This window comes from Panthera uncia, assembly GCF_023721935.1.
Source record: "Panthera uncia isolate 11264 chromosome E2 unlocalized genomic scaffold, Puncia_PCG_1.0 HiC_scaffold_19, whole genome shotgun sequence".
NCBI classification, from domain to species: Eukaryota; Metazoa; Chordata; class Mammalia; order Carnivora; family Felidae; genus Panthera; species Panthera uncia.
Genome location: NW_026057588.1, coordinates 15071757 through 15082988, shown reverse-complemented (window position 1 = coordinate 15082988; position 11232 = coordinate 15071757). Strand labels below are relative to the sequence as shown.

General features: G+C 37.1%; 1 protein-coding gene across 2 annotated transcripts in view; it reads right to left on the bottom strand.

Moving 5' to 3' along the window:
• Window positions 1-2614: 2614 nt before the first annotated feature.
• ZNF527 (zinc finger protein 527) overlaps window positions 2615-11232 on the bottom strand; it is a 33512-nt gene continuing 24894 nt past the window's right edge. For both annotated transcript variants that reach the window (XM_049622114.1, XM_049622115.1), the window contains one exon: window positions 2615-6931. In XM_049622114.1, coding sequence (XP_049478071.1) covers window positions 5358-6931 — 1574 coding nt within the window. In that variant the 3' untranslated portion in view covers window positions 2615-5357. The remainder of the gene's footprint in view (window positions 6932-11232) is intronic.

The following is an 11232-nucleotide window of genomic DNA, read 5'->3' as shown; positions in this document are numbered from 1 at the left end:
AAAGAAAGAAAGAAAGAAAGAAAGAAAGAAAGAAAGAAAGAAAGAAAGAAAGAAAGTATAATCACTTTTCAGTTTTTCCTAAAAGAGTTGACATCCATATGAAGGTCTAACTCCAACACCTCTACTTGTGCCAATAAACAAAAGAGCAGATCTTTTCTGGAAGAATATGTGATGAATGATCATGCAAGTGCCTTTAAGAAAGCTGACCAGTCAGTTCTCTGTCACTAATATATCCTCACCTCATGGCCTCAAGGAATCTGCTTTTCTCCACCATATAACCCATTGTCTCTCTTTTGAGCTTTATGGACAAAGTAGAAAATCTTAGTAGGATACAGCAAATTAACATGCTAGGTAGGAACTCAAAATCAATATGAAATTATATTCAAAAAAGGAAACATTTTTCCAGCTGTCTCTAAAAGAGGCCCTATCATAATGACAGCAATTTTGCCCTAAATTCACGCAAAGTCCTAGCATACAAATATAGTAACTACAAAAAGGTACAGGACTCTGTGGGAAATTTACGTATATATCAAAGTTTTGTATTGTGTTTGCTCAGGAAGAGAGATCTGGAAAACTTTAGAAAAGGATGGAAAACGTCTGTGTGCAGAAGAGAACAAGTGGAATCATAACACACCTGAAGAAGCTTAGCCACATTTCCTTTTGACTCATTTACAACAGTTGAGGTAATTTTAAATTATCATTAATTTTAAATTGGTAATTTTTAACTTAAAACAGTGTTTCAAAAATTCTGAAACAACTTCAAGTTTTATAAAAGGTAATTAATACATAGTTCTTATTAGTGTGAGCTTAGTATATACTTATTTAAAGTAAGTTCTACCATGAAATTGGGATTTTTCTTGTTGGGCAACAGGAATGATAGAAAATACAGTACATATGGCAAATGCAATCTTACTTTACACTCTTTCTTAGGTCCCTAAGTCTAGCTAGCAATACCTTTAACTGAAGAACATTATTTCCTTTCATAAGGGGGGAAACGACATCCAGATGGCTAACAGACACATGAATAGATGCTCAACATCACTCATCATTAGGGAAATACAAATCAGAACCACGAGATATCACTTCACACCTGTCAGAATGACTAAAATTAACAACTCAGGCAACAACAGATGTTGGTGAGGATGCAGAGAAAGAGGAACCCTTTTGCGCTGCTGATGGGAATGCAAACTGGTGCAGCCACTCTGGAAAACAGTACGGAGGTTCCTCAAAAAATTAAAAACAGAATGACCCAGCAATTGCACTACTAGATATTTATCCAAAGGATACAGGAGTGCTGATTCAAAAGGGGCACATGCATCCCAATGTTTATAGCAGCGCTATCGACAATAGCCAAAATTTAGAAAGAGCCAAATATCCATTGACATGTGAATGGATAAAGATGTGGTGTGTGTGTGTGTGTGTATATATATATATATATATATATATATATATATATATATATATAAAATGGAGTATCACTCCGCAATCAAGAATGAAATCTTGCCATTTGCAACAACGTGGATGGAACTAGAGTGTATTATGTTGAGAGAAATAAATCAGTCCAGAGAAAGACAAATATCATATGATTTCACTCATATGAGGACTTTAAAATACAAAACAGATGAACATAAGGGAAGAGAAGCAAAAATAAGATAAAAACAGAGAGGGAGACAAACCATGAGACTCTTAAATACAGAGAACAAACTAAGGGTTACTAGTGGGGTGTTGGGTGGGGGGGATGGGCTGAATGGGCGAAGGGTATTAAGGACACTTGTCGGGATGAGCACTGGGTGTTAAATGTAAGTGATGAATCACCAAATTCTATTCCCAAAATCATTATTACACTATATGTTAACTTGGATTTAAATTTTTAAAAAAGAGGGAAATTTATCTTTCTGATTTCATATCCCCTTTGGAATGCATGCTTGTTTTCTCCCTCCCTAAATTCCTTGCAAGGTAGCTAACTTCATGACTTTAGGCAGGAAACAATGATGATGGGCCTGGAACATCCTATTATTGCCAGAAAGTAAGGATGCTTGCAACAATGTCAGAGCAGTGCTGAAGGGAGCAAAGAGTTAGCCTAAAGCGGCTCCCAATGGCTCATTCTGACAATGAGCATCAAAAAATATACATAATCAATTGAAATGTATTAGGATTTTAAAAGACCATGAATGCATGAAACTAAAAAGAAAAATGTTAAAATGCAATAATGCAAATACAGAGGCATAATAAAATATGAGAATGAATTTGGTAAGTATAAAGTGTAATATTTACATACATGGATTACATATATATAAATATATCTATATGGATTATCTTTCCAATAGGCATATAACTCTGTGTGTGTGTGTGTGTGTGTGTGTGTGTGTGTACACAGTATAGGTAGACAGATCTCTTACCTTTCCCAGGTCTTTAATCAAAAGTCAACTTCAAAGGTGGCTTCCTTCCCTGGCCATATAATCTAAAATATCAAGCCAGTCCCCTACCTCTTCTTTCATCTTCTTCTCCTTAGAATTTTCTCTCTTACATACTATATTTTTTCATATATATATATATATATATATATATATATATATATATATATATATATATATATTTATTTATTGTTGGTCTTCCTCACTAGAAATTAGCTCTATAAAAAAGCAGTGATTTTTGTCCGTGTAGTTCACTACTGTATCTCCAATGCCTAGGTTAGAACAAAGCCTGGCACACAGTAGGTACTCTATACAAAGTTTTTCAATAAAACACACACACAGGCACACACCCCTCCTGTTTAATCAAGAGTAAATAAAAGAAAACTTTTAAATATGAGAAGCAAAAATTGCATAAACCGACAAGGCAGAAAGATATGTTCAGCATAATAACCAGATTAAAAAAGGAATCCAATAGTTCCATCACCATTGATCATATCGAATAACCAAGTGGAAAGGGTTTTGCCATTGTGTTTAAATCAATTAGTCCATGTTCTAAAGAGAATTAACTGAACAAACTCAAACCACATCTCTTTGGACAAGAAATCTCTAGATGATCCTAATAACTCTAAGATACTAATAATGCATAATTTTTTTTATTTTTTTCAACGTTTATTTATTTTTGAGAGACAGAGAGAGACAGATCATGAGGAAGGGAGGGGCAGAGAGAGAGGGAGACACAGAATCTGAAGCAGGCTCCAGGCTCCAAGCTGTCAGCACAGAGCCCGACACAGGGCTTGAACCCATAAACCATGAGATCATGACCCAGGCCGAAGTCAGACACTTAACTGAGCCACCCAGGCATCCCAATAATGCATAAGTTTTTAATAATGCTACAAGATCAAGTCACTATATCACAATAAGACAGTGGGTTGTATAGTTGCAGATAAACAAAATTTAATACCTCACTGTGAGGTAAAACACCAGATATAAGTACAAACACCTATGCTAAAGGCATGGGTGTAAAAGATTTTACAACATTACAAGTGAAGTTTAATTGAAAAAACAATCAATCAGAGGAAGAAATCAGGTGCCATACTTAGATCAGAATCAGTTAGTGAATAACTCAAACTCTTCTTTGGTCTGAGTCATTATTCTTTTTCCTTTAGGCCTGTTAAGTTTACTGTAACCTTGGGGAGTGTTCCAAAATAAGTTATTACTCAACTCTTAGAAAGTATTAAAATAAGTATTTCTGTACACCTAGGAAATATAAGAAAGAATAAAGAAGTGACATTGATTTTTAGCATATGATTTTGACATTTTAGGTTAGATGTGGTATGTTTGGCAGCGTTTTATAATCATTTTTTTCTGTTCAAGGTTTGAAGTATTAAATCATACTAAATCTATGGTTTAAGTTGTTTCAAGGCCATTTGTCTTAATATTTGGGAAATTTTCAGATTTGTATTAGATATAAGAATAAGTTGACTAATAAAGAACTTTTAAGAGTAGTAGTCATTGTTTCACTCCATGCGCATATATAAATCCTTTATTCTTTCATAATTCCTTTGTTCTGTTGTTTTCATAGATGCTGTCCAGACAATGTCCAAAATTCTAATGGTTCTAACTGTTCAAGGTGGCCCCATTACCATATCATCAAAGTTTACTTCCCTACATCCACTCAAATAAAATAGGAATATACTGCCCTATACCCTCATATGCCTTATTACTCTGAAGAATGGTAATAATTTATGCCCTCAAAATTTTACGCTCCAACTGTTTTACCTTCGCCATGAGTTGAAAATGTCTCATCCTTTCTGCCAGTAATGTCTGTCTGAATCTCTAGTTCCAAACAAGATAAAAATTTCTTAAACCAAAATTATAATCTACCCACAAACGAAGACCTCATTTACAATTCTGTTATATTCTATTACACAGTATATTTAAATCCATACTGTAAACAGAAAATCAAATAATTCCTTTAAGATGAAGAGCCATTCATGAACTTTTCTCTCAGCTTGTCATTCTTTCTTTAAAGGCCTACGGTGAGTCATTACCACAGATGTTTTTAATTCCTTATGGGAAAGCCTGTTAAGGAGTTTTACTAAGTGAATTTTTAAAAAAATTATCCTTATTATGAAGCAGTCTAATAAATACTAACTTTTATCAACAAATAAAATGTAAAAATTCTCTCAGCTTTGTGAAGGCTGTATATTGAACTTCCATAAACTTGTTTCAGCAAAAGGTTTCTCAGGATAATTACACCATATAAAATATTAAGGCTTTCTCACATGTAGCAAATACAGGGTGCATGAATCAGTACTATAATTCCAAGAGGCAAAAATCCAATTCAAATTAACTTAAGCAAAAAAAGGAAATTTATTGTATCACAAAAATGAAAAAGTAAAAGATGGTATAGGCTTCAGGCATGATTGAATTAAGAAGATAAAACAATGTCATCAGATTTCTGTCTGTGTTGGACTGATCCTGGGAAGGCTTTCCTCATGTGGTGGCAAAAAGGCTACTGGTGAGTTTTTAACCTGGAAAAAAAGTCCTTGCAGCTTGCAATTCCAGGAAAAACATTATCTTCTCTGACTATCCATAACAATACCCTGTTATAGGGTTCTAGTGGTCGAGACAAGGCCATCTGCCAATCCCTTATTAACTAGCTTGTGGCCAGCCCATGACCAATCCACTGCTTTCCCTGATTAATAGTTTCATCAGAATGATATGCAATGAGGGTGAGGTAAATTTCAAACGGGGCATAGAACAGATCCAAAAGTAACAGATGTCTACTATTCAGGCTATTTCAAATAAGGGATGCTCATAAACTGAAGGCTTTTTCCATATTTACTACATTCATAGAATCATTAACCAAAGAATTAATTGACTGATATTTATTTAATAAGGACTGAGTGGTGACTGTTTTCTTCCTTATACTTGTTATAATCAGAGAGTTTCTTTATTATGAATTTTCTGATGTCGTCTAAGGGCTGAGGCACAGCTAAAATTAGTCCCACATTCACTGCAGTTATAGGGTTTGTCTCCAGCATGAATTCTCTGGTGTAGCCTAAGGGACAAGATCTGATGGAAAGCCTTCCCACATTCATTACATTCATAGGGTTTCTCTCCAGTATGAATTCTCTGATGTTGATTAAGGTATGAGCCACAACTGAAGGCCTTCCCACATTTGTTACATTCATAGGGTTTCTCTCCTGCATGACTTCTCTTATGGTGAATTAGAACTAAAGCATCACTGAAGGCTTTCCCACATTTACTGCATTCAAAAGGTCTCTCTCCAGTATGTATTCTATGATGTCGATTAAGTTGTGAGTCAGTCCTAAAAAACTTCCCACATTTGATGCATTCATAGGGCTTTTCACCTGTATGAATTCTCTGATGTTGATTAAGGTGTGAGCGATAGCCAAAAGTCTTCCCACATTCGTTACATTTAAAGGGTTTCTCTCCTGTATGAATCCTTTGATGCAGAGTAAGGGCAATGCGTCTGCTGAAGGCTTTTCCACATTGATTACATTCATAGGGTTTCTCTCCAGTGTGAATTCTCTGATGTTGATTGAGGTGTGCGCTCTGTCTGAAGGCTTTGTTACATTCCTTACATTCATATGGTTTCTCCCCTGTGTGAATTCTCTGATGTTCAACAAGGAAGGCATAACGGCTAAAGGCCTTCCCACATTCATTGCATGCAAAGGGTTTCTCTCCGGTGTGGATTCTCTGATGTTGAGCAAGGTGTGCACTCTGTCTGAAAGCTTTGTTACATTCCTTACACTCATAGGGTTTCTCTCCAATATGAGTTCTTTGATGTTCACTGAGAAAGAAGTCATGGCTAAAGGCTTTTCCACAGTCATTGCATGTGTATGGTTTCTCTCCACTGTGAATTCTCTGAGGTTGAGTAAAGAATGAGTAACAGCTAAAGGCATCATCACATTCATTGAATCCATGTGGTAATTTTCCAAAATGAGTCGTCTGATGTTGAGTAAGTAATGAATGGAAACTTAAGAGATTTGAAAAATCATTACTTTCATAAGGTTTCTCCCCAGGAGGACTTCCTATATCTTTACTAAGGTATGTATTCTGGTTGAATTCTTCACATTCATTATCTATCAAAGATTCTTTCTCAGCAGGTAATCTCTTATGTTCAATTAGGATGGAATGTGGGGGAAACATTTTATCATAAATATCAAATTTATGCATTTGCTCTACTGTACGAACTCTCTCTTGTGTCGAAAGTACTGACTTCAAGAAAACACTTCTCTCGGAATTGTTATATTTATTGTCTCTTTTCACAGCAGAGATTTCCCTAAGAGTTGTCACTTGCCTGAAATGCCTCTCCTGATTTTGTTGATGCCGCTCAAATTCACCCTCGTATTTCCAGGCTTCTCTGAAACTGGAATATTCAAGGTTATAACTTGTAAGTCTTTCCATTACCATGCCCTGGGATATTTCCTCTTCATCAATGTACCATTTTGGAGGTAATTCCTTGATTTCATACCAAGACTCCCAGTCTGAAAAATATCAAGAAAGCAAATGTGTCCTTTTTTATCCTTTGCAAGGAGAAAACTGTTATAGAAGAAATAAGAATTTATTTGGGGGGGGATGGAGGGGAGAAAGTACGTGGTTTTGACACCTTTCAAATATGGCCATGCAATATGAACAAAACAAAGAAAGAAGAACAGAGAGCTGATAAAGGAAGATATATGTGTTGGTGATGGTGAGGAGGTGATAGAGGAAACGTAGGGCACAAAGCACATTTATATACAGATAAAATGTAGGGTACTTAGATGCAGACAAAGGTAAAGGCTGAGAAAATAAGAAATTGAAAACAACTGATTAGATCATAATCAGTTTCCCTGCCTTGAAGTCTCAAGTCCTATTCACTATCTAGTCCTATTCATAAGACTAAAAGCTCCATGAGTCAGTGACTAATGTTTACTTCTTTTTCTTCTTACTGCTGCATTTAGTGCCTAGGACAATGGTAGCATTTTGTTGAATGAATGAATGAATGCTAACAAAAAGCTCAACAACTTCTAAGATTTTACCAAGGACCAGAAAAAAATTATCATGGTTTTGGGTTTTGTTTTTTTTTTTTAGGTGTCTAGAATAAATCTGGAGGTCAGCTTTTCTCATCATTGAGAGAAAAATGTTACCTACATAACAGACACTTGATATTTTCAGGAGAGGATGTTGGTTGAGACAAGATGGAAAGAAAACTGTTTTTAAAAGATGACCTCAACAAAAAAAGGCAAATGAGGGGAGCCTGGCTGGCTAAGTTGGAGGAGCATGGAGCATGCAACTCTTGATCTCGGTGTTGTATGTCTGAGCCCTATGTTGGGTGTGGAGATTACTTAAAAATAAAATCTTAAAAAAAAAGGAGGGGTGCCTGGGTGACTTAGCGTCTGACTTCAGCTCAGGTCATGATCTCGCAGTTCTTGAGTTCAAACCCCGTGTCAGGGCTCTGTGCTGACAGCTCAGAGCCTGGAGCCTGCTTCATATTCAGTGTCTCCCTCTCTCTCTGCCCCTCCCCTGCTTGCGCTCTGTCTGTCTCTCTCTCTCTATATCAAAAATAAATAAACATTAAAAAAAGGAAAATGATGGGACGCCTGGGTGGCTCAGTCGGTTAGGCCTCCGACTTCGGCTCAGGTCATGATCTCGCGGTCAGTGAGTTTGAGCCCCGCGTCAGGCTCTGTGCTGACAGCTCAGAGCCTGGAGCCTGTTTCAGATTCTGTGTCTCCCTCTCTCTCTGACCCTCCCCCGTTCATGCTGTCTCTCCCTGTCTCAAAAATAAATAAACGTTAAAAAAAAAAATTTAAAAAAAAAAAAAAAGGAAAATGAAAAAGTCCTTTTCTTTTTTTTTTTTTTAAAGTTTATCCATTTTTGAGAGAGAGAGACAGAGCATGAGCAGGGGAGAGGCAGAGAGAGAGAGGGAGACACAGAATCCAAAGCAGGCTCCAGACTCTGAGCTGCCAGCACAGAGCCCGACGCAGGGCTCGAACTTATGAATCGTGAGATCATGGCCTGAGCTGAAGTTGGATGTTCAATCAACTGAGTCATCCAGGCGCCCTGAGAAAGTCCTTTTCATGTCACACACAATAATCAGCCAATATATTCAACTGTACACAATCTACTACTATGTGCCCAGCATCCAGTAGAGGAAAAAAAGTCTGAGACACACACAGGTCCTTCTCCCTTTTTTAAACTCTAAGGAGCTGAAACTTGTGCATACAAAAATTCAACATGACACATAATGAAGGACTAGCTAATATGATACAGATTATTAGTAGTATAAGTGTCAGAAAAGAGAGATCAAAACTCACTAGTTTAGTTAAGGAATAATTCCTGGAGAATCTGAGCTTTATTTTCAAGGCTATGATCAAGCTTCCAAAATGCAGTGATTATTTTATTAACAGTCACTTTCATGTTTTGATATTCACAGGGATTATTTTAGAACTGTACATGTTAGCATTTTTTTTTTTTTTTTTAGTTAATTAGATATAGTCTTTTCCAGAACCGCATCCCATCTATTGAAAGAAAAGCTGCTTCCAGCCCAGGTCAGCACAAATTAAAAAGCAAAGAACACATCATGCATCTGTATCTTTCTTCTTTCCAATACAGCCTCCACTCAAGGAAAGCCCCATCCCTACCTATCCCTCCTATGCACAGCCACAGATTTTCTCATACTTGGGGCTCTATCTCAACCAAGGCCTGAGAGGAATTTGTTCACTTATCCTCTGTTAGGTCTACACTGTTGTTCTTTTCTTTCTTTCTTTCTTTCTTTTTTTTTTTTTTTTTTTGGCAGAAACTCATTCTGTTCCCTCACCAACTCTCCTAGAACCTCCTTTCCTATATTCATCACCTAGGGTCACTACATTTCCTCTTACCAAGAATAAACCTATTCTCTATTCCAGAAGCTTTATACAATACCTACTGTAATGCTGAGTAAAAGAAGACTGATGGGAGAAGACTACAAACATTTTCCAACATCAGATGCCTAGAGCTCCAACCAGATGCCTAGAGCTCCAAGCTTTTTTGTGGAAAAAAAAAAAAAAAAGATATTCTGTACTTAGGCAAATGAATACTATAGGGGAAGGAACTCCATATAGGGCACTCCAGGGGAAAGTATAGAGTATAGCCTAGGGAAAGTATACAGCAAGAAGTAAGTACGAAGGAAGACGTATTCATTATGCTTGGAGTAGAGAAATACTTAGAAATCAGTGGTATTAAGATATTATGGTGACATTCAGCAAAAGAGAGAAGACAACTCACTCATATCAGTGATTGGGGGAAAAGGGAAGTTATGGATTCAGGTAAATTGGGAGAGAGCCAAATGGGCATCCATGTGTCACAATGGAAACAACATAGGGTTTGGGGTCATAGGCGAGTTTAATCCTACTTCTGCATCTAGCTAGCTAGTTATTCTACCTTTAGCAAATTGATTAACCCACCTCTTAAGCCTCAGTTTCACAGCAGGCAAAATGAGGTGACCTTACTAGTATGGTATAAGAATAAAGGATAATAAATTTAGAAAATATCTAGGAGTATCTGGTTCATTATAGGTATTCAGTGACACTTATCACACAATGAAACAAATTAATATGTATTCATTCAGTTATTCTTATACGTACACCATTATGTCTGAAAAGGGATTATGAAATAGACTGATGGTCAAGTGGCAAGACACAGAATGGGAGAAGTAAACCCTTTGGGGTTAAAATATATCCAGGCAATTAGAGATGTGTGATTTCTTTTTTTTTTTTTTTTTCCCACGTTTTTTTTTTTTTTTTTTGGGGCAGAAGGGGGGGAGGGGCAGAGAGAGAGGGAGACACAGAATCGGAAACAGGCTCCAGGCTCCGAGCCATCAGCCCAGAGCCTGACGCGGGGCTCGAACTCACGGACCGCGAGATCGTGACCTGGCTGAAGTCGGACGCTTAACCGACTGCGCCACCCAGGCGCCCCGGAGATGTGTGATTTCAATTAGAGATGTGTGATTTCCAACTAATTACAATCTACAAATGGATGAAATTAAAAATCAAAGAATGATCAACTTTGGAATCCAATCAGAACTGCACAAAAAGTATTAAGCATTGTTATTTATTGTTGGAAGAGGAAAAGTTCTTTCTTACTAGACTGTAGAGTCTCTCACATGCTGAGCTGATGAGCAGTAGACAAACTGGTAGATATCCTGATGAAGTAAGTAATCTCCTGGCATGAAACCCAGAAGATTCTAGTAGGAAATCTGGGGAAAAAAGGACAGGACCTAAGGAGAAATCTTAAGAAGGAGAAAGTTTACTGCTAAAGCCCAGAATTCATGTTCCAATGAATAGCCTGACCAATGACCCATAGATTTAGAGATTGGATCTTCACCTTTAAAAAGCCATATAGAGGGGAACCTAGGTGGCTCAGTCAGTTGAGCATCTGACTCTTGATTTCAGCTCAGGTCATGATCCCAGGGTAATAAGATTGAGCTCCGCATCAGGCTCCACACTGAGCATGGAGCCTACCTGGGATTCTCTCTCTCTGTCCCTCTCTCCTACTTGTGCTCTGTCTCTCTCCAAAAAGAAAACCAAAAAGCAAAAACAAAACCTGTATGGAGCTATGCTGTCCAATATGGTAGCCACTAACCACATATGGCAATTCAACACATATTTAAATTCATTAAAATAAAAAAAATTTTAATTCAGTTTTTCAGTAATGCCTCGTCATATTTCAAGTGCTCAACAGCCAAATATGGCTAGTGGCTACAATACTGGAAAGCACAAACACAGATCATAACCATCCTCACAGAATGTTCTACTAGACAGCACTGGAT